General features: G+C 41.0%; 3 protein-coding genes across 5 annotated transcripts; 2 read left to right on the top strand and 1 right to left on the bottom strand.

The window, feature by feature from the left end:
* Positions 1–2,060: 2,060 nt before the first annotated feature.
* Positions 2,061–8,844, bottom strand: pbx2 (pre-B-cell leukemia homeobox 2). The gene is made up of 8 exons (XM_010742968.3): positions 8,525–8,844; positions 7,896–7,969; positions 6,007–6,251; positions 5,133–5,323; positions 4,902–5,037; positions 4,650–4,791; positions 4,117–4,211; positions 2,061–2,875 (listed from the first exon to the last, which is right to left on the bottom strand). Exons 1-8 carry the CDS (start codon positions 8,803–8,805, stop codon positions 2,795–2,797), a joined length of 1,245 nt encoding a protein of 414 aa, XP_010741270.3. The 5' UTR covers positions 8,806–8,844; the 3' UTR covers positions 2,061–2,794.
* Positions 8,845–9,879: 1,035 nt separating this feature from the next.
* gpsm3 (G protein signaling modulator 3) lies at positions 9,880–12,808 on the top strand. 2 transcript variants are annotated; one of them, XM_019279129.2, is made up of 5 exons: positions 9,880–10,091; positions 10,503–11,048; positions 11,355–11,520; positions 11,763–12,016; positions 12,107–12,808. In XM_019279129.2, the coding sequence occupies exons 2-5, from the start codon at positions 10,545–10,547 to the stop codon at positions 12,245–12,247; spliced, it is 1,065 nt and encodes a 354-aa protein (XP_019134674.1). In that variant the 5' UTR covers positions 9,880–10,091; positions 10,503–10,544; the 3' UTR covers positions 12,248–12,808. The 2 variants fall into 2 exon arrangements, with proteins under 2 accessions (XP_019134674.1, XP_010741271.2); XM_010742969.3 differs by having other exon boundaries at positions 9,881–10,091; positions 10,506–11,048.
* A 2,133-nt stretch (positions 12,809–14,941) lies between these two features.
* dnase2 (deoxyribonuclease II, lysosomal) lies at positions 14,942–23,029 on the top strand. Of its 2 annotated transcripts, XM_027287196.1 has the most exons (8): positions 14,942–15,034; positions 15,193–15,343; positions 16,437–16,534; positions 16,712–16,883; positions 17,782–17,881; positions 18,907–19,071; positions 21,240–21,455; positions 21,693–23,029. In XM_027287196.1, the coding sequence occupies exons 3-8, from the start codon at positions 16,437–16,439 to the stop codon at positions 22,061–22,063; spliced, it is 1,122 nt and encodes a 373-aa protein (XP_027142997.1). In that variant the 5' UTR covers positions 14,942–15,034; positions 15,193–15,343; the 3' UTR covers positions 22,064–23,029. The 2 variants fall into 2 exon arrangements, with proteins under 2 accessions (XP_027142997.1, XP_019134668.2); XM_019279123.2 differs by lacking the exon at positions 14,942–15,034 and having other exon boundaries at positions 15,092–15,343.
* The last annotated feature ends 320 nt before the right edge of the window (positions 23,030–23,349 follow it).

Raw genomic sequence — 23,349 nt, 5'->3', positions numbered from 1 at the left:
ATGGCTGAGGCGCGTGATTATAATCCTACAGTACTTAACTCCACATGGTGAAGTTTGGGTTCATTTAGAGAAAGGAGTAGTCTATTTAATTTTTGTGCGTAAAACCTGGAATTATTAAATGATTCTGCAGCTCCACTCTACAAGAAAATAACATTTTAACCAAAGAAATATATAATAAACTAATTATTTTTCCTATCACCTCACAAAATGTCATGCTAGAAACAATAACCTCGTCTTATTGTTGCCCCAAAGTCCAGTGATATTATAGATTTTCTTTTTGTCTTTTATGGGTTTCTTTTTGAATTATAAAAACGTACAAAAGTGGAAAACAAGCCAATCAAATGTTTTAACATACACAATAAATAAAGAATTGAAAACACTTAGAATCAAAATATTAAACGGATATTTCCTGCGACATTAAATTGAGAGTATGGTGAGTATGATGTTTTTGCACTGACTGCACAGTGAAGAGCCCACTCGGCGTGGCACCATTTGTCACAGAGAGAGTTGGCACGTCTCTCCATCTGTTCTTCATCATTCTCTGACTTATCTTTGTCTCGTCTCTCTCTCCTTCTACTTTTTTATTCCCTTTCCATAAAGTGCTCGTTCACTTTCGGCGAGTGCCGACACTTTGTCATTCACGCACTGACGCCTTCTCAGTTGTTCGTCTGTCTGCAGGGTGAAGGTGTAACAATGGTTAACATTTTTGCATTCACACCTGCGCGCCACAATAGACCACGCGTGCCATTTGCGGGGTGTCAGCTGTCTCGTGCTGGCGCGCCGTTTATCGCCGCAGTTGTTCCGACATTTGCCTTTGAAATCCTTTGAAGCCGCCGGGCGACCGTGGGAACGCTGAGTGACTGTAACGACGCACACGTCACAGCTCTGAACATTTGATGTGGAGCCTGATGGCCCTTTTTTTTTTTTTTACTGAGGTTGATTAATTAACAGCCTTGATTGCATGGCCGAGGCGCGTGATTATAATCCTACAGTACTTAACTCCACATGGTGAAGTTTGGGTTCATTTAGAGAAAGGAGTAGTCTATTTCATTTTTATGTGTAAAACCTGGAATCATTAAATGATTCTGCAGCTCCACTGTACAAGAAAATAACATTTTAACCAAAGAAATATATAATAAACTAATTATTTTTCTTATAACCTCACAAAATGTCATGCTAGAAATAATATCCTGATTCAGGGAGTGATATCTACGTTAATAAAGATCTCTGAAGTCTAGAAAACGATCCTCTGTGTGGCCTATCACTTGGTTTCACGATGGGATTGAACATTTAAGAGGATGTTTGTCTAAATTTCAGACAGAAACACGAGAGATTATAATCCACTATCTGTGCTTTCACTGACTTTGGTGAGACTTATAATATCCATTATATCTTGATACATCAGAGAAGTTGATTCTCAGGCTTTGAGGGTGTTTGATGAAGGGTGGAGGATCTAGTCATGTACAGATTCCTTATTTTACTGTCCAGGGTTGTTTCTGACACTATCCTGATAATGGAGGTGAATGGAACTGATTATGAATTGTATACGACGTGTTGTGGGACGGAGCCTTTGTGTTTTGGGCTCCAGTTCATTTACAGTGTTTCTGTTGGTCACTGCCCTCGTTAATTAGACTAATACAATAAAACGCCAACAAATGAAATGCACCATTTAAACTACAGGTCACGCACAGAAACAGATTTGGACACCGTTCTCTCTGATGGGGCAGGAATATTAGGCAGATTATGCAGTTGTAAAAACACATTTGCAGTTAATTTTACACATATTTGAGGCACTTTACACAGTTGAAGCTTGCACTAATACAATAACATGCTGTCCAGTTTTCACTAGATCTTCCTCTTCAATATCAGGTTCACCAGTGAAAACTGTTCACACTAAAATCTGGAAAGACATTTCTCTATCTTCACACAGAGCGCCATAGATTAAACTTCATTGTATTGGGGAAACAGTGGCAGATGAAACCAGAACCATATGCATGACTACAGTTAGAGGTTTTGTGGTTTGAATGAACCCTGGACACAAATCTGGACTGATCACCATGTGGTTGTGAATACAGAGTCTTTATTGTAAAAGAGGTAGGTAGAGAGAATACAGGTGTTTCACTGTACAGAAAAAAAGACAGCACTGTTGATATACTCATTCAAACCGTTAATGTGGACTCAGTCACACGTCATTCATTATTACAGGGACACGTAAGCCCGGTAGAAAATAAAAAATAAACAGAGAAACAAACACACAAAATCTTTGGATTTTTCTCTATTGCCCCTCTCAGTCACTAAATGCATTCTCTCTCTCTGAGCTGTTAAAATGAAAATAGTTGTAGCACTAATAATAAAACAGCAATAATATTAATAATAATAATGATATAGTGTGCTAAAAACAATGATAATGCTGCCCTTCCCCCCTCCCTTGCCCAACCACAAACACACACACCTCAGTAACATGTCAAAAGTAGTGGAAAACGAACCCTACGACCCCCGATAATAAAACCACGCCTGCATGCACACAACACACACACACACATTTTCACTCTACCATCCGTGCACTCAGCTCATCATACAAACATAATAATGACCGACGCTGAGCAGTAAGAAAAGGGAAAAAATAAAATAAAAATAATAATAATAAAACAGTGTACATTTAAAATAATCAAAACCAAACAAACAACGTACAAAAACAACTGCAGCCAAGTGGGAAGTGTGAAATCATTCTTTCTGTCTTTTTCCGTCGTCAAACTTTCCGTCGCTGTCGTTCTGTGCCGGTGGAGCGGGGCCATCAGTCGGAGTTGTCTGAGTGGTCGCTGTGGGGTGAGGCGCCCGATGGGGGGGAGTTGCGCCCGTGCCAGTTCCCGTTAGCCTGAGAGATCGAAAGGAAACCAAAAATGTGTCACACAGAAACTCGTGACTTATGTCTGCGATGTGTCATTTTTCAGCTCGTCACCTCGTCGCCTGTGGTTTTAGCCCCTTAACCAACCAAAAGTTTACAGACGTGCAAACTGGTTAGAGGTGAAAACGATGAGACGGACGTGTGAGCAGAAGAAGAGAAAAACTCAGATCCTGACGCGATAGGTTAAAATGTGAAACCTGTTCTTGTTACTCTGCTCTCCTGTAGTATAATTAACAAGAATAAACTCACAAAAGTTGCATTTAAAAACTGATCTAGGATCAGTGTCATTAGCCCAAATGTAGTATTGACAGATACAAGAGAGCACTCAAAGAATTATTAAAAACAAACCTTCACATTAACATTAGTCAGTGATTGCAGGCTAGCAAAATATCAATCAGCCTTGTTAATTTATCTGGTCTAACACTTGCCAACGAACCCAACACATTGACTAACGTTGATAATAGTTAATGTGAAAACTGTCACCAAAAAACAGGTTTCATCTAATTTCCTTTTTACCAAATGTTTTATCCATATCCATGTGTATTTAATGAAAAAGTCTGCGACTTTGTTGTAGTTGAGGTTATGTTAATGTTCTGTTACATCCAGGTTAACTTCCTGCCACTGTTCCCTGTAAATGAGCTGATCCGATGTGGCTTGTTGTAAAAGTAGCTAGTTAGGTAACATTACCTTGGCTGGCTGGCTGTCTTTGTTTCGGCTTTCAGCAGGTCACAGCACACACAAACACACACGTTGTACGTTGTACAGAACAATGTGAACGCAAAGAATGACGCGTGCAGATCCGTGCGGCGTGTTCATGCCTCATCGTCTTCATGCAGGTCGTTTTGAGCATATCCAGCTCTGTCACCACACATTCTGATGCAATGCAGCTGACAGCTACTTAAGTTGTGCTTTAGAAAATCGATGTGTCAGCCCACAAAAGATGAATAATTGATTGACGGTTTTAGCTTCTTAAATAAGTAAAGTAAATGTTTGGGGTTTTTTGGTTGATGATGTCATCTTGATCTCCAGAAAATAATTTGCAGCCGTAGTTGGAATTAATATAAAATATCCATCATGCGAGTTGTTGATAAAGAAAATATTTTTGTTATCCGTTGTTACTAAAACAGAGTAAATACTCCATTTATTACATCTGATACAGCACCTCATCATTTAACTCTGTATCTAACTGTGGCGTTAGTTTGATAAAGTACCTGCATGCCCATTTGGTAAGTAGACTGCTCCCCGTTCACAGGTGGAACCCCAAGAAACAGGTCAGCTGACCCAGACAGAGAGAAGGACCCAGACCCTGAAGAAAGACAAACAGGAGACAAACCTCAGTACTTACTAAGAAACCAGCTTTACATGCAGAGATTCATGTTGTTGTGGCAGTTTAAGGTGGAATAATATAAATATGATATTATACATGAGCTCCCCAGCTCAGTCAGGTCAGTAGCAAACTATGCTGTGCCAGGAAACAGAGAAGGCAAGTGACTGAATAAACTAAAAATAAACGTACAGCAGACCATTTCAAAAACAAAACTGGTGTTAGTACTGTGACTGAAAATTACCTTTGTTCACCAAGTGTTTCCTGCCAATGGCAAACAATTTGCAGTTTCCTTTGCCCCGGGTTATATATCGTGTTCAGGTACACAGCTCAGCCATAAGACTGACAAGCTCTGGGACAAACAGACAATACATTTCACCCTATGAAGACGACTTGTTGCTGCAGCTTTCGCCGTCTTACCCGTGGAGTTGGGAGTGTGCGGGGAGTCGTCGCCCTGTCTGGCCCCCAGAGCTGTCTTCATGGCATAAAGGTTGGCCTCCTCTTGGAACTTTCCAATGTTTTTCTTGTAGCGGATTCTCTTGTTGCCAAACCAGTTGGAGACCTGCCAGAAAAAACAAAACAAAACAATACAATAATTTATGAACACACTTTAGAGTGTAATTGATCAGCCGTGAGCCGCAGATTCAACAATCATGTTATATAGTGTTTTACCTGAGACACGGTGATTCCACACTGTTTGGCGAGTTCCTCTTTGGCTTCTTCGCTGGGGTAAGGGTTGGACAGGTGGGAGTAGAAATACTCATTCAGGACCTCTGTGGCCTGTTTGCTGAAGTTGCGTCGTTTGCGCCTAATGGGACACAAAAAGGTGATTCCAGCTAATATCCTCCAGAAGGAAAGGTGCAACCTTTTCAGCCTACAGTCGTGCGGGACGTGCACACCTACCTGGCATCGAGGAAGCGGGACCTCAGGATCATGACCGCCTCACAGGTGCTCTGCTTCAGCTGGGTCTGGATCGAGCTGAACTTGCGGTGGATAATGGCCACCATGCGCTCGATCTCCCGCGGGGTCACGGGCCGCGTGCGCGACTGCTCCCTCAGCAGGTTCATGACGTGAGTGGTGAACTCAGTGCACGCCTGGGGAGAGGGGGGGGTGGGGGCATAAGACGACGGACAGTGAAGGACAGAAATGTGCTCAAGCGGTCAAGCGAGGTGTATTATATCATGTTGGTTTGGTGTGATTTATCAAAGCCTATTCTTTTTAGTTTTTGTAGAGAAGAAACGTCACAAAAAACACTCAATCCTGCAGCTTCTTGTCAGTAAGCATGTATAATCATGCATTAGCACAATTACTCAAAGGAATTTGCATCACTGGTGAGGTCTTCTGGTAAATTAAGCATTTGAATGATCCATGAAGTAGTTTAGCTCTTTAGGATTTGAGGTTGAGGTTTGCTTTGTGCGTTACATGTACAGTTAAACAATGTTGCAGAAAAAAAGTCTTGTATGTTGCTGATGAGTATTTTCACAACAGATCTGACGGTGTTTCAAATAGCAGCACACAAACACGCTTCAGTGTAGGTTGGAATATGTGTTGATCTAATAATCTTGAGATTCCTCTGCTCACACTGAGGTGTGGAGCTTATGCCTGGTGTGTTTCGATCAGCAACATAAGAACAGAAGTGTATTCCCCGGCAGAGAGAAGTTATGCGACTGAACTCTAGACCTAACATGCCAATGGATTACGCTTCTGGCGAGCAGCTTTAGTACAGGCAAGCGTGTACGGACAATGTCAGCGCTCGTCTCCTGTTGCGACACGGTACCTGCTCATACTTCTCCAGCTCAGTGTGGTAGATACTGCGAATCTGGCTCAACTTGCTTTTGTAGTCGGAGTGCTCGAGCGAGCTGTCGGGTGACATCCCTCCCGAGCTTGTGGCAGCAGACACGGCAGCAGCAGCCCCGCCGCCCTTCTCCGGCCCCGCCACACCCTCCGCCAGCAGCATGTTGTCCAATCGCACCAGCTGAGGGTCCTGAGGCTCGTCCTCCTGGGCGTTCCTCATTGACAGGCCTGTCAATAGCACAAATGTCACGCTCTATTTGTTTTGTGTGTGTTTAATGTCAACAAAAGGATTTCTATACGTGTTAAGGCACGGTCACATGTCACTTCCACCCTGCAAAAATTCCTGCCGTCTCCCAGTTGCTTCAAAAAGCCATGCATTTCTTATTTTGGTTTAACAAAATCAGGCAAAAAAACTAAAAGGATTAACCGACTTTATTGATGCCAGCGCTCTCTCTCTCTCCCTCATTCATAGTCTTTGTCTCTGCACCAAAGCCCGCTCTGTCCTTCAACACCATTGGACGCAAACCAAATTAAACTACTTCTTTGCAGCGTAAAGTGCGAGGCCACACACAGATTTAGAAGCTGGGTACATGAAATAAACAAAGATTTAGTGCATGAATCCATCTGGATAATCTCAGTTTCAGAGACATTTAAAGCTGATCGTGAAGGAGTCTCTGAGCGTCTGAGTGGTGGCCGCAGTACGTGACGTAGGGCTAACATTTTTTCAAAAGTTAGAACCGGCTCAACTTCTCCACAAAGGGCTGACACCCCACACCTAAACTGGACTACCCCGACTCAAATGAATGGACTTTTGTCTGAATGCGCCCTTAAAGAGTTGATCAACTTTTTCCTGCAAAAATTACAGAATCAGCCAAGAGAAACAGATCCACCATGTCTGGACAAAATCAGTACATCACATCATTTTTTGGGCAACTTCACTGGAGTTAAGGTGGATCTTTTAACACATTTAAAACACAGATCACACACACTCAGCTTTCAGCAACAACGCCAGCAAATAAAATGATCTTTCATAGCATAAATAAAAACATCTTTTACTTCAGGGTTCCCACACCTTTTTCATGAACAAATTCAAGCACTTTTCCAGCACCTTTAAATAGGTAGCCTACTAGTTGTGTTTGCCATGATGGTCATGGGAAGCGCAGCGGTGCCACTGTATGGCATAATAATGTGGGTCTAATTAGCATTATTTCATATGGTGGTAGATTGACTGTTTTGATTTTTAACTAATTGTGAAGTGGCTTGTATTCTCAGCTTGTGAGCGGTGTATTGTGTAACTACCATAGCAGTGACAACTAGACATCACACAAATTTCAAGCATTTTCACAACCTTGAAAACACTGAATTAAAATTCAAGCATTTTCAAGGAATTCAAGCACCCGTGGGAACCCTGTTTACTTATATTTTATATGTCATGTTTATGCTGCTTGCACGGGATAAGAGGGAAACGAAATTTGAGTATTCTGCATGTCCTGTACATACAGCAGCATTGACCATAAAATGAAACTTTAAAGTAAGAGTTGATCTACACTAACTGTACAGTTATCAAACATGTATTGTACAGTGTTGCAGTAGACACTGCATGTCCAGCTGTTGCCTCTATTTTTATATCAAATTGTCTAATAGCTGTCTAATAAAATTAAGCTCACTTGTTTTTGATGTTGCAAGTGTCAGGCTCCTTTCTATATAGGTGTGTGTGTACTTGTTTTGATTTTATTGGCTCCTGATGACACAATGTCAACACAGTCTAATAAACCAGTCAACACACACACACACCGAGGAGGAGGAGGAGGAGTGTTTAACATCAGATGCATCGTTTAAAAAACAAGTTTAAAAACGTGTAAATAACGTTACCAGTCTTTTCCTTGATCTCACACAGGACGCTGAATAACGCAGGTTTCATTCGGTGACAATTGAGTGCGTGTTTCCTGCGTGTGAAGAGAGAAAACATGAAAACAAGTCAGGGTGACATAAAGAAATAAAAAACACAAACCGGGCTAAGCTACCGTTGAAGCTACAAACGTTAGCTTCTGGCTATAGCTCGGGAGAGGCGAGCTAAAGCCGTTAAAAGCCGTTAACTAAAATATCTTTATACACGTCAAACAGTTTTATTTTAAATTATTATTTTAAACCTGTTTATGATGAGTTAAGTCTTTTAAAAAATAGTGAAAATAGTGTTTAAGCGTTAGCTACTGTTGCTAAGTTAGCCTAGCGTGCTAACACAGCGGCTAACGTTTGAAAAGACGTTGGAAAACAAACGGTCGTTCGGTGACAGTTACAAACACGAGCGACCGTTGGAGCGTTTTAAAACAGGTCATAACGATTAAATTAACTTTGTTTTCGTTAATTAACGTCGGCTTATTTGTTAGGTACGGGCTAAATAATCTAAACAATAGGGTTAAAGTTGAGGAAACTTCTGCGAGCAAGCGGCGACAGCAACAACACGGAAAATTTAAATATCTAAAAAAAAAAAAAGTTCTCACTTTGCTTGTGCCTCGTCCAAACTTTGGTCGGTGATGGTCATTATCTGCTGCAGTATGTCGCCGATGTCTCTGCGGGTTTCGTGTCCGTTTTCAGTGCCCCCCTCGAGGCCCGAGGAGTCCCCTCCACCGCCACCACCACCTCCTCCGTCGGACCGATGCTGGGAAGCTTGGTGAACCGAGTTAAGCGCATGCATCCCCGGGTGGCCGCTCATGCCGAGTCCCCGGCCGTTGGAGGAGGGCCCGTTGCCCGTCAGAGGCTGCTGCTGCTGCTGCTGCAACATTTCTCTTTTTCTTTTTTTTTTCTTTCCTCCAGCGACGCACAGTGGCGACGACTGCTGCCCGACTGTGAGCTGCTCACAGACACATGCAGCACAGCCTGATCCGAGGCGAGGCGAGGCATCACCGCCGAGCAACCAGGGCCCCAGCGACGGACCGGAGGCCAAGCCAGATAGAGAGGAGAGCTATCGATAGATATATTATATATCTATATTTATATCAATGCATTTTCTGAAAGTGTGACTGAATCTACAAAAGAATACAAGATAACATTATGCCTGTCTATTAATCCCATCGCACACCGGCTTTACATTAAAGCCGGTGTTATTATATACAGGAAATTATATTATATAGATATGAGATATATATATAAATATATATATATATAGATATTATAATTATATATATTATAAACATCATGCATTTTCTGATTGTGGACTGAATCTAACAAAGAAATACAAGATAAACATTATGCATGTATTATTCATCCCATCGACACAGGTTTCACATAAAGACGGGTGTTTTATATTATATATAACCTCACCCGCCAGGGACAGGGAAAGGTGACAGTGGAAGCGCTCCTCTCGCTCTCGCGCGCGCGTATTGTCGAGATCTAGATAGAGAGATAGACTATATCTATATATTTATAGATTCTCTGTTTCTCTGTGTTTTAACGCTGTAATCTCACTGAGAAACGAGCAGTTTCTCACTTTGTCTTTGACTCCACTTCTCGTTTAGCAGCGAGTCAACAGGATGTGTGCCAAAACCACAGCAGTGTCAGAAGAAACTGCGCTGCCTGTTTCAACATGTTGCAGATGCAAGTCTGTCATAATCAAATGAGCGGCACTTAAAGCAGCAGCTGCTGCTGCTTACAGACTGATTTTGTTGTTTTTGTTTTTTTCCCCCCTAAATTATTATTATTTTGCTTAGTATAAACAAATGCACGGGTGGAGGTTCTGCTTCTGCTTTTGACAATAAGATTTCATAATAGCATGACTTGTCAGATGTGGGCCAAATAAATAGGGGTGGGCTGTGTGGTAAGAGGAACAGGAAGAGAAAAGACGAGAGAGAGAGAGAGAGAGAGAGAGAGAGAGAGAGAGAGAGAGAAGGTAACAAGGCAGTCAGAGCTTGTCACGTCGGTATGTGAAACTTCACTTTTTTTTTTCGTCTTCTCCTTCTCCTTCTTCTTAGAGATATTGACAAAGACAAGTGACAAACTAAAACAATGCTGTGCTTCGTCTGTGAGGACTTCAAGAGATGATGCTTTGAGGGGAAGTTCAAAATATAAAAGGTAAGAATGAAATCTCACTGAATTTCTGGTAACTTTTTGGGGAGGGCCAAACAGGAGAATATATTTGTCAAAAAAGAATAAGTTTTGGTTGAGTAAACAGCAGAAATCAGCAACAAGAAGGCGACAGCTTCAGCAATCGTGTCGTCTTACACCTTTGTTCTCAGGAAGATGTGACTTAGATTTGTATTTCCAGCCTTAATATCTCCAACCAACACGTTCGAACCTGCCAAACTGGTTTCACATACATTTCCTTCCATGAGAAAAACAGAGCTGCCTTCATGCCTCTTCCAAGTGACTTCAGGGGGTTTTTCATGTCACGTTTACTCAGTTATTTACCCAACAGTATGGGTTATTCAAGGTTTTTGACCTCAGATCTTTGACCTAACCCCTATTTTCTGTGTATCCTCTCAGCAGGGTTTGACAGTGAGATACTGCACAGAGATCAAAGTTGAAATGGCAGAAGGGGGGCTGCTGGAACGTCTCGTCATCACCGAGGAGGGGGACGAAATCGACGGTGTCACTGAAAGAAGGGCAGAGAGCAGTTCAGTTGTCACCATGCAGAGCTGCAGCGGGGAGTCGTCTCTGAAAAAGGAAGAGGAACGCACGGGAGAGGACGAGAATCAAGATGATATAGTGACTGAAACGTGTTTAAAAGAAGAGGAGCAGAGGCCGGAAAGAAAACAACAAACCAAAGCGGAGGACGAGGTTGTTGCTGTGAGTGAGGAGGACAAACAAGAAGATGATAAGCCGGAGGAAACTGAGAACATTAATGATGGACAAAACAGTGGTGACAATGAGGTTGAAGGGCAAACACATAAGGGGATTAATAAACAACCTGAGGAACACAAAGAGGATGATAAGGTTACACAAAGTGACCCTCAAGTGGACACAGAGAGTTTAAATCCTTCTGAGCAAGAGGCCGAAGGGACAAAAAGCCAAGAAGAGGATCCAAATAAGGTTTGCTCCATTCAACTTTGGCTTTATTACCTCTGTAGTAACTAAATTAGCAGGTCATGCAGTGAACAAAGTGTTTGTTTGTGACATTCATGACTTAACTAACCAGCCACAGTGTTCTCTACGAGGAAAAACAATCTCGTGGTGGAAAAAACAGCAGGTATCATTTTGTTTCAGAACGTGTGGGAGTACGTAGGAGTTGAGTGAATTCTTTTGCTGTGCCAACAAACACTCTGTGCCACTCACCGAGAAACTTTTCCTCCCCTCCCGTCTATTCTTTTTCTGCCACCTACCCGCGTGCTTTCTCAGGCTCACCGGTTAACTCCTGACTTCCCGGAGGCGCTGTACGAGCTGCTCTGCACCCTCCAGGAGGGGAGACGGCTCAACGACCAGCGCTGCTCTTTCAGGCTGGAGAGCGGGGTCAGGAGGAGGCGGTGCCACTCCGAGCCCAACACCACCAAACCGACCCACAGAGGTGGGAGCTCTTCTTTGAGCCTCTGTTTTACAGTGTTTAACTGATGCAGCTGTTGTATATGTTTCCATGTAATGATGCTGATTCATCTTGATCAAGCTGAAACAACATGAAATTACCCGTACCCCTATGTGACTCAAGAATGTCTTCAAACTTGCATGTTTCCACATCTTTCCCTTTCCTGACCACTTGAAGTCTCCTGCCGTCTGACCATCAAAGCTCTTTTTCTTTTATTTTCCCCACAGTCGTCTTTTCATCTATGACCTCACTGCAGAAAGAGGAGTTTTTTGACCTGGTGGCCACCTCTCAAGCACGCCGGCTCGATGACCAGAGGGCGCAGCTCGAAAGGTCTCCGCCGGCAAAGTCAAAAGCCAGAAGTTTCAGAGGCAGCATAAAGCAACTCTCTTTCGTGAGGAGGCCTACGGCAACACCTGCATCGGTTCCTGTGCCAGTTCCCGTGCCCAAAGAGGATCTGTATAATATGATACTCACAACACAAGTAAGCAAATGAATAGATGTTTTTTTTATCACGATACAAGTGCACGGTTACTTCAGGCAGTCATTTTTCCCATTTATCCTCCACCCACAGGCCCAGGGTAGACTGGAGGACCAGCGCAGCAGGGCTCCAGGTCCCATGGACGATGAGGACTTCTTCTCCCTGCTTCTGAGGGTCCAAGGGGGACGCATGGACGAGCAGAGGACTGAACTACCATGCCTGCTGCAAACCTGAGAAGGGAAAAAAAACATAAAACTGTTGGGCTACAGCGGAAGCCATCCAGTATTGTAGCCTGTTTAGCCTAATTTCCTGTTAAAACAGGGTTTTTTTTGTTTGTTTCCCCAGATGATGCTTTGTTTTAGGGAATTGCTATCCTTCTTGATAGTGTCGGTCAGTGTTAAAGCTGTTGAGATTGTAGCAAAAACGCTAATGTTTGAGCAACAGAGCTTTTAATGTGACTTGAGGGACATTTCTGATGAAATTGTGAAGTTTACTGCTAGTTAAGTACTTTTTTTTTCTCTGTCCTAGTAAATAGGATCAGTAGATATGCTTTCTTATTTTGCCAGTTTTTTTTTTTTTTTGAATGTCTGCGATGAGTGATTGAATGATTTTGGTGTGTGCTCCCATTCTTAATGTGGAGGAGGCAGTCTACTGGTCTCTCTGATCTATCCTTATTTGCACAGTAGACGTTAAACAAGCCACGGAAAGTGTGCAGATAATAGCTCCAAGGCCTCACAGTGTTTGACTGTATATGGAAAATTATCAGCCAGAAAATAAACAAAACATGTATCTGAGCCACTTGCATCCACCTATGTCTTCAATTTGTCCAAAATATTGTTGGCGTGCATTTTAGCAGTGACATTAACAAGGAAGTGTCAAACACGTCCTGTTATCTTTGACATTAACCATCGTCGCCTGACTAGGTTACATTCCCACAAACTTGTGATAACATCTGATCCTTTTACAGCATTCAGTTGCACATAAATCAAAGAGTTTGCATAGAATGAGACGTGGTAGTGATGTCCCATTCAGGGAACAAATAAGGCAAAGATAAACTTTTCGTTAATTTTTCACAGAATGAAGTACTGCAGAGAGGTGTTATCTCAAAGTTCCTGAATTTCTGTTTGCTTTACAGAGTCATTTTTATTTTATGGTCAGGTCCACAACGGCAAAAAGGGGATTTACGGATTTAATGTGTGTAATGTATAATATTATTTGTTGTTACTGCACCAGCACAACAAAACAAAGCATGCGAAAACCTACCTGGTAATAAGCCTGATCCTTATTCTGACAAAAAGTAATGATGATTGGAGGATTAGAAGTAGAAAGAAGAAGATTTTGCACATAAAATAGCATTAACTAAAGTTCAATAACACTGTCAATAACACTGCTTTGCAGCATGGAAAGTCCTGATCCAATGATTTGTTTCTGAATATTCCTACACTGTATCTCCACACATGTCATCAGCCAAAACGGGCCTCCAGGAAACCCTTGACCTCTGGTGTGTTTAGTCCACTCAGTTAAGGACAGCTTTCTGAGGAAGTCCTTGCTTGTCTAATCAAGTGAAGTTCGAGGTGACGATAGGATGCTGTGTCACTTCCTCAAGTAGAGCAAAATGGTGTGTCATGTGATAGTAACACTTTGCCTTACTTTGCTGGTTCAGCTTCTAAGTCAAATAGGAGAACAAAAATATTGCCTCTCTAGTGAATTATAAAGATCACTCTGTGCTAACTCATCAAAAAGTTTTCTATCTCAGATGTAAAGTTTAAGAGGTCATTGTATATCTCCAGATTATTGATGACACATTCATTATTCTGCCACATGACTCGCATCACGCCATATCTCATCATCAAGAAAAAGATAAAACAGATGAACATGTCAAGTGAAAAGAAAAGGAACAAAAGAGAAACAGGAGGAGAAAATAATGTAACAACAACAAAAAAAGAAACCACACTTTTCACCAAAATTGTGAAAGAGTCAAACAGGAAGAAAGACAACACGCCAACTAACCAGACTTCCACTTTTAAGATGGAAGTGTGCATTACATACGTATTGTAGCACTGAGTAGATACACAGTATCATCTCTCGAACTGAGTCATCAGCAGGTATATGTATATAAAAATAAATAAGAACAGTCCACAAACCTTTTTTGGATTCGCTTCTTGGTTTTTGTGTCCTTTCATGTTGTAAGCTCTTTATCCATTTAAGGGTAATTTTGTGTAACATACATTTACCATTATCTGTAGGTGATGAGAGTTCCTTATTGTGTGGTTTTAATATAATTTATTAAAACAGATTGTGGAGTGTAAAACCCTTAATTAAACCTGTACTCTGCATACTCTTCATTCTGTATAGTGGTTCATAGGCTTTTTCACCTTATATATATAGGGGTTAAAAGATAAAAGATGTGTAATTTAGGGTTATAGATTTATAATTATTAAAAATGTATTAATTTATATTTAATCTATTATTTATACTGATAATAAATGAATAATATATAATAATAATATGTAATAATTAAACAATAATAATAAAACATATATATCATCATCATCATTTTCAGATATTGGATATTGATATAATGTAGCGATAGATTAAAACTTATCTGCGCATTTACCTTATCTGCTACTACCAAACTGTATATATACATAAAATAAATAAATTTTAAATGCTAATAATTAAAACATTATGTCTATGCTGTCTCTCCGCAACAGGACTTAATTGTATCATGTAATAATTTATTATTTATTTATTTAATATTATTTATTTTATTTTATTTTATTTTTTATTTTATTTTATTTATTTATATTTATTTATTTATTTATATTTATTTTTATTTTATGTTTATTTATTTTATATTTATTCAAATTTTTATTTTATATTTATTTGCCGCTTTTTGCAGCCCCGCCCACATTTCGACGTCACCTACCGTGTGACTCAAACCTAGGACGTGTTAGAGAAGGATAAGACAGAGCGCGGAAGTTAGGAAGCGTTTAAAAAACGGCGTGAACCATATTTCCTGTTAGTTTTTTCTTTCATAAAGTTGATATTTTATTATTACAACAAAATCAAAAGAGCTTTTTGTCTTTTTGTTGGTTTCTGTCCTGGAAGAAGTCTGTCGGTGTCAGCCATGTTTAAACATGTTTCCATACGTCACTGTCTCATCCCGCTGTTTTTAGTCCCAGACCAAAACAAGGCAGCAGCAGCAGATGAAACTGGTCTAGATGGAAATGACTTGTTCAAAACTGGGAACTACAGCACACATTCCTGCTGAGGACAAGACAGGGACCTGTTGAGGACACATATGAGGACAAAGACGCTCAGATAGAGGTCTGTATGGGCTGTCACATTCAGATTAACGTGTGTCTTCTTCTTGAATCTGCTGCATGTTGTGACTTAATGTCAGTTTCAGCTGTAGTTAGTTCACTTACAGTCAGTTTTCACACGTGTTTTTTTTAGCCTGGAAGTTTAGATTTGCACTGATTTAATGTTCACAAGATGCTGCTCCTGAATCCAGAGTGGAACATTGAAATCATATTGTCGTTTTTCATAATTTAACATGTATGTGTGTGTACAACTCAGACTGAACTAAGAAGAAAAAGAAGAAGAGATACTTTAATCCCTGGAGGGGAAATACTTTCCTTTTCAATTTTACATGCATTTCAACCTGAAACACACACACACACACATTTTATGTACACATGGTTCACATGCATATGTGCAGAGAGATGGTGGAGTGATGGGCAGCCTTGCTCAAGGGCACCTGGGCAGGAGGTGAACTGGCACCTTTCCAGCTACCAGTCCACCACCACTATACTTTGTTTTCCATACTGGACTTGTACCAGTTCCCAAGCCAAGTCTCTATGGACTGAGCTACTGCCGCCTATTGGGGAACTAGTTGTTAAACAGTAAATTAAAGTGACGTTTATTTGCATAAGTAAGTAAGTGCATCAGTAATTATAATTCCAGTTATGTAATTCATACTATTCTCCACAATGGGTATGTTTACTTTTGGTGTATTTTGTACACTCTGTACTAATATTTTGAATGCAGGACTTTAACTTGAGTATTTCTGCTCTGTTGTGTCGGTACTTTTACTTTTAAAAAGTACTATTTTTCCACCAGTGAACAAGAGCAAATGGTTTCACTTAATGTTTTAACACTTGTTGAGTTTGATTCAGTTTTTGCCATTAGTGTTAGAAAGGTCATTTAATAAAAAAAAATATATATAACAGCAATGTAAATATACTGTATTGTTGAGGATGGTCTCTGTACATTACAACATACACTAAAGTTCCACATTCAGATTAGGGGGCCTCACATATTTCAAGTCTATCTCAAAGATGCCAATGGCCCAGATATCATTGTAATTATACAAAATTATATATTTATTTATCTGTAATCAATAATCTCTTTTTCTCAGATGCTTCTGTTCCTGTCCCTCCTGATCACCTGTGTGCCACTAGGGGGCAACACCCAGCCAATCAGCTGCTACAATGACAAAGGAGATGCAGTTGATTGGTAATTAATAAGAGTCCTGGACAAAACAGGCATTTAAAAATACACTTCTATGGACGTTCTTTGGTGTCACGAGAAAGCTAAGAGGAGCGCTGAAACAATAATGTGCAAAGTATCAAGCTGCTTACATATTTACACCTTTACCTGTCTCCTGTCACCTTCACCACTGTTACATCTTAGGTTCTACATGTACAAGCTGCCTAAAGAACACGGCAGAAAGGCTCCTTATCTGGGTGAATTCTATTTACTGCTGGAAAAAGGGAGCGACGGATGGACTAATGGGAAGGGGACAGTGAACGACACCACGGGAGCTCTGGGCAGGACAGTCGGACAGCTGTACTCACAAGGAAAGGTCTGTCGCCGTCACAGTCACAAACATTGTGAATGCATTTCTGTTTTACTGAGAGTTCATTTTATAGGAAATCACAGAAAGCAAGCTTCCTTCTACGTGTGATTCGTGTGTTATACAGGTTTTTATACTTTATTATTCATGTATTAAATATATGCATGCAGGATTAATGTGAACTTGGCTACTTCTTTTTTTATGACAGCTGGTGCTTCAATTTTTTATTATATGTCATCTCTCTAAAATGCAAATTCTGTCCTTTAAAAATAAAATAAAGCGATTTATCGCTGTGCAGTATTGACAGAATCCTTTATTTGTGAGTCCACAAGGATAGAGTTTTGGTATTAATATGAAATTCCTTTTGAATCTTTGTATTTCTATTGGTTTATTTATTTGAACCCTCGTTAGCTTTTGCCAGCGTGGTTGTAAATATTCTTGTGGTATTTATTTGTTTTAATTGCATGCACTCTTTTCTAATGTCCAAAATGTAACTATAATATTTTGCTCAAGCAATATGAGTAGTAAACACATGTAGGTTCTCATAGACATCAGCAGATGTTATATATCTATTCATTTATTGCCTGCTTCTGCTTTTTCGCTGCAGTCCAAAGACTTATTCTCATTTCAGAGACGCAGTCATAGGCTTGTTTGTGTTCTCTCATACAACCTAGTGACAGTATAAGATCAGAATAAGAAACTGAAAATGAGAACTGAAATTTACTTGTTCATTTATATTCATTTGTGCAGTCTGTTTCTCCAAATAGCTGTGGGAAAGGTGATATAGTTTCAAGAGCATGCTCACAGAAAACACAAGTTTGTACACCTCGACTCTTGTGTTTCGTATGTGCCCAAGTTTGGTGGTTTCTAATTCTAATAAAAATCAAATCCTCTGTCCTCTTCACAGAACACAGAAGTAGCGTACATCCTTTACAATGACCAGCAGCCAGAAGACTTTGGTGACAGATGGGCTGACAACAGTGGAAACAGAGGGGGGCACACAAAAGGTGAAGAACAAGTCAAGCTCCAATACTTGCATATTCCAGATAAGCTGCAAGAGATTTGACTGTATACTCAAAATCAGAAAATATAGGCGTGTGTATAGTATGAAATTTAGGACAAATTCAAACTTCTATTGTACCCACTCCAAATCACACCAGTGTCAGAGTCATGCTGTTTAATCAGTATCTTATACTGATATGCCTGACGCTGTCAGGTGGATAGATTATCTTGGGGAAGCAGAAGTGATCACTAACACTGCTTTTAACCTCTCTGTGAACAAAATTAGAGAGAAATAAACATGTGAGAGAACAAAACAACTAAAATTCAGAGGCTCAGTTGATTTTAAAATGGCACATGTCATGTATATGGTCAAAAAAACCTGAAAGTATCCAAAATATATGTGAAATGGGAGAGTTCCAGTATGACCTAAGAGTATTATGCATGTTTAAAGTGGCTATAATATATGTTTTTTACAATAACTAAGTACAAAATGACAAAGTGACAAAGTGAAAGGGCTTTATGGTTACAGCTCATTGTTCATCTTACTGTTTTGGCTCACATTCACCTTTCTTATAGCTTCACTTAGAGTGAAAACCCCACTGCATTCCACCTGCTCAGCACCAAATAGCAGTCAGATGAGGTTGCAGGAGTTGATAGAGGCCAAAATCGGAGCTAAAAGAGAGTAAATATTGGATTTAACATGCACCAGGTGGCCAGAGACGCTCCAAATAAATGATAATGATGCTTTATAGTTGCTGGATGTGGAAATAAATGGCCAACAGAATCAGTTATTAAGTTTAAGAAGCAAAAGGTCAAGACTGATGTAAAAAAAAACACTGTATTTCTGTTAAAGTGGTGAATTTATGGAATACTGCTTTTTAAGGAGCTGAAAATGTGTGACACGTGTATGTAGAAATAAATGAGCACAGTTGCGTTTGATTAGTTTTGATTTGCATGTCAGCTCTGACCACCTGGAGGGAAAAACCTCGATGCATTTCGCTGACAATTTCAACCCCCCTCTGTTCCCCAGGTGTCGTCCTGCTGGATAAAAATCAAGGCTTCTGGTTGGTCCACAGCACCCCTCACTTCCCCCCGGTACAAAAAGCAGGGCAGTACTATTACCCCAGCACCGGTGTGACCAACGGACAAAACTTTATCTGCGTTACCTACCCGATCGACCGCTTCCAGACCATCGGTAAGACCGGAGTCCTGCCATGTGGCCGCACATGGCACAGGCAGAGTTGCTATTAAAATGCAGTTAGCACTTTGCAATGGTGGTATTAGATTACAATAACTGTATGAGAGCTGGGAACTGATGAAGATTCATGCCAATCATGTAATGCCCTGCCAATATAGTGGAAGATCATTAGTGAAGATGAGGTCTATTAAAACTATATGACATATCATATATCCAAGAGTTTTCCTGCTATTGATTGGCTGCCTCAGAGAGCTGCTGAGTAAAGACAAGTTTCTGTAGAGTCTTCCAGTGCTTTAACAAGAATATTAAAAGTCTTCTGAAGCCCTAAGTATCATTTTTCTGTCATGAAATTGAAAACACCTATGATAGTCCGATATAAAACACTACAAATATCTTCCTTTTGTCAGAAACAAGTTGCTCACTTAGAATATTGAATCACACGTTTTGTGGTTAGGAGCTGTCTCGTCTTGAAAGGAATTTCTTCCGTCATTACTGTCGTCACCCGACACTTGATAATCCGGTCAGGTATTAACACAAGAACAACAATTCCATTTCAAGATAATCAGGGTAAACAGGTGTCATCGCCGTGTCACTGCCTGTGCAGTTCCCTGGCAGACCCAGCGGTTGGCACAGTTGCTATGGCAGTGCCTGGGGGTAATGTAATTAGACTGTGAGGTATGTTACCATAGAGATATCGGCCCTCACACTGCGGCAATGCATTCGCTCCATCAGACTCTTGCCTCTCCAGCTGGGATGTTGAGAGCGCGACGGTGTCCGGGGTGACGTGGATGCACGGCGCATAAATGTTTTGTCAAACAGCAGAAGGCGATTGCAGCCTTGTCACGTTTCGTTTTTATGGAGCACCTTGCAGCATGCACTTGAATGTTAATGAGGTGAAACTGAGATTTGACACAGTTCATAAAGACTATGCATCCAATATGTGATGACTAGTATGTCAGAAATATTTGCTACTATTAATTACTAATTTGATGAGCACAACTACTTGATTGTACTACACAGAGTCGGTGCTAAAAACAAAATGCAATTAATCAGTTGGTCGGTTGATTTAAACTAAACCAAAAACTATTTTTATTGTTGATTAAAAGTAATTCATCAGGCAACAAGAGTCTACAAGACTCAACAATTCCCACCATGAGCAAGCACTCAGCGACGGTGGCAAGGGCAGAGAGACCTTGAGAAGAGCGCGGCTCATGGTGGGTGACCATCTGCCTCGGCAGGTTGAACGTTTTAACATTTATTAATAAAAAAAAAAACAAACATAGAAAAGGTAAGAATGGTGGAAATGTTGTTAGCTTTGTTTTTTTTAACCTGGTGGCGCTAGATGAACATCAGGTAACCGCCAAAGTTTTTACAGTTAGGGCATGAACGTCTGTACCACATTTCATCACCGTCCAGCCAATAGTTGTCAAGACATTTTTCTCAAACTCATGCTTGGCGCTACATTCACCAGAGTCATTAGGATTCATGCTACTACGGCACCATCGATGTTTGTACACAAGTTCACGGCAAACTGTCGAATAGTTCTTGAGATATTTCAGTCAGTACCGATCACAGTGGTTGACTGACTGACTGATTGCAACATCTAGAGCCGTGCAGTTATCATGACAAACATTCACTTGTTCCAGCTTCTCAAACTAGATTTATATGTTTGAGGGTTGTTGTTTTTTTGTCGGGCCGATCAAAACAAGCACCACCTTGGACTCTTGACAAACTGTGCTGGTCATTTTTCAGTATTAACTGACTATTTAAGCTAAATGAAGAACCAATTATTGGTTAATCAATAATGAAATGTAGTCGTCGGTCTGAGCCCTAAAGGAGTTCATAGGAGGACAGGCAGCAGAAGTGCATAAAGCACTGAGGTTAGGTCGGTCAAGCAGGGAACTACTCGCATAATGTAATTCATCTTTTTGTCGCAAAGGTTCTGAAAGTTTACGGGCATTTCTAGGAACATGTTGTGGTTTTTCTTTCTTTTCTTTCTTTACCCTGTATGTACACTTATATTGTCCCTGTCATCTGTTGCTGCAGTGCCTCTGCACCAATGTCACCAAGACAGTGCTTTTCATTTACCGTACTTAACGAACAGAGTGATTCTGGAGTGCCGTTAGCGGTGTTTAGCCTTAAATCTAATTTGTTTTGCGCCGCAGGAGAGCAGCTTCAGATCAATCAGCCTAATGTGTACGACTGCGACGCCCCGGAGTCCTTGGCGTCCCTGGTGCCGGCGCTGGCCGCCGTCTGTAAGAAAAAACATCTGTCCGGTCACATCTCTCATATCAAACCTGTCTCCAATCGCAGCGTGACTCTGACCTCAAAGGATGGCACCGACTTCATCAGCTTTGCCAAAGGAGCATCTTTTAAAAATGGTATGACTTTGAAGAGATAAAGGTAGTTTAAAGTTCATCCCGGGGCTGGCCTCAGTTTATCTTGTGTCAGCTTCACCTTGACTTTCCTCGCATGTATAAATAGACCAGTGTGAGCATGACAAGTTATAATTTGTGATAATAGTTCACCCTCTGTACTAAGGCAATATTATTTACAGTTTACAGGCAGTGAAATAATAAAAATATGTTCCCATCCATCCTCTCTCTCTGCCTTGTCAGACTTGTACCACTCCTGGGTGGCCCCCACCCTCAAGTCAGACCTCCTGGTCCAGTTCTGGATTCGCTCCACAGGCGTCCTGCCCTCCGACTGTTCGCTGGGCTGGAAGGTCCTGGACATCACACTCATCAACCCTGGGCAAACGTTCACCTTCAAGACCAGCCAGGACCACTCCAAGTGGGCCGTCAGCCCAAAGGCGTCCGTGTCAGGGGCCAGCGGTGGCTGGGTGTGCGTGGGAGACATAAACCGGAACGAGGCGGAGGAGAAGCGCGGCGGTGGTACGGTGTGTCTGCAGGATCCGGTGGTGTGGAAGGCTTACCGGACGGCGGCGCTGGAGTGTCAGGCTTGTGGAGGAGGAACAGGCCAGTGTTGATACCTCCCCCAACTGGGCATGCAGAGTTTTGAGGAAAATATTTGCACATATTTGCTACAATGATTCTAAGTCTGATGTAATCAGATTGAAATGACCTATGTTCATAATGATCTTTTCTACAATCGTACACTTTTGTAATTGTTCTGAGAGGACGGTGGGGCTAAAACAGAAATAGAGAAATATCTCGAGTGAACTGATCAAACGTTGGTGTCTTCATGTAGAACCCATTTGCTCACAGTGAGAAGCTGTTTGAGAAAATGTGTTTTTTTTTGTGGGGGGGGCCTTTGAGGCACAAAAACCATTTTACTTGCTCTGAATTATTATCGTCTGTTATCGAGGGCTGTTACATCTTCCTCTTCAAACTAAATGCATGCAGAACAGAGCTGGAGGAGCAGCGAGTAGTCAAATCTGACAGCGAGCGGAGGGTATTACGGGAAATATGGTGTTCATTTTGAAAAAACACAAAAGCCTCAGAGTGCCTCTTTTAAATGAGAACATTTGCGTAAGAGTCTTTATAACCACTGGGTACTGTTTTAACTGAAACGGGTGGTGTGATTGTGCAAAAACTGTATTAAGTGCCCGCCTCGCCAACTCTGACTTTTTGTGTTTGAATCAACATTAGATGGTTTGTGGGTATGTTCTCAGGGAGTGAGTCAAGCTGGTATGAACAATGTGGGATTATTTGCACTGCACACACACACACACATTTCACTGACGATATTAAAACTACAGACACCATTCAGATTTGAGGAATGCTTTAATACTTTGTGTTTGTTGTTAACTGGGTTTGAGTTTCTATGAATTTAAAATGTGCTTTTCTGACACATCCAGAGCTCTTTTTTTTTTATTATGTGCCTTTTGATTTTTTATAGCTGTATCACATTTCCACATACAAACATTCATTCTGACCTTGACTCTGCTTGAAGATAAAGATGCTGGCAATCTGAATAAAAAGACTAAAACAGAGCCGTGTTTGTCTGTCGCTGATGAATATTCACCTTCCTTTGTTTGCCTCGTCAGTGTTTTGACATACAGAGGCAGAGGTTTAAATCTTTTTATGGGACACTCAGCAGCATGGAAAATTTCTGTCTGTATTGATCTTGGAATATGTTACAGCATATCAGTCAAGAGCAATGAAATTCATATAAAAGTAAATTTATTACCACAAAAATAGGACATCCTGTATGTAGTGCATAAATAGCTTTGATGCGAGACGACGCAGCACTGCAGGTGACCGCGTTGCCTCTGTGTATACTGTATACATTCTACTGCAAACATGGGCAAGA

This window comes from Larimichthys crocea, chromosome XIII (genome assembly GCF_000972845.2).
Source record: "Larimichthys crocea isolate SSNF chromosome XIII, L_crocea_2.0, whole genome shotgun sequence".
NCBI classification, from domain to species: Eukaryota; Metazoa; Chordata; class Actinopteri; family Sciaenidae; genus Larimichthys; species Larimichthys crocea.
The sequence above is the reverse complement of the archived record's forward strand: the minus strand, read 5'-3'. Positions and strand labels throughout refer to the sequence as shown.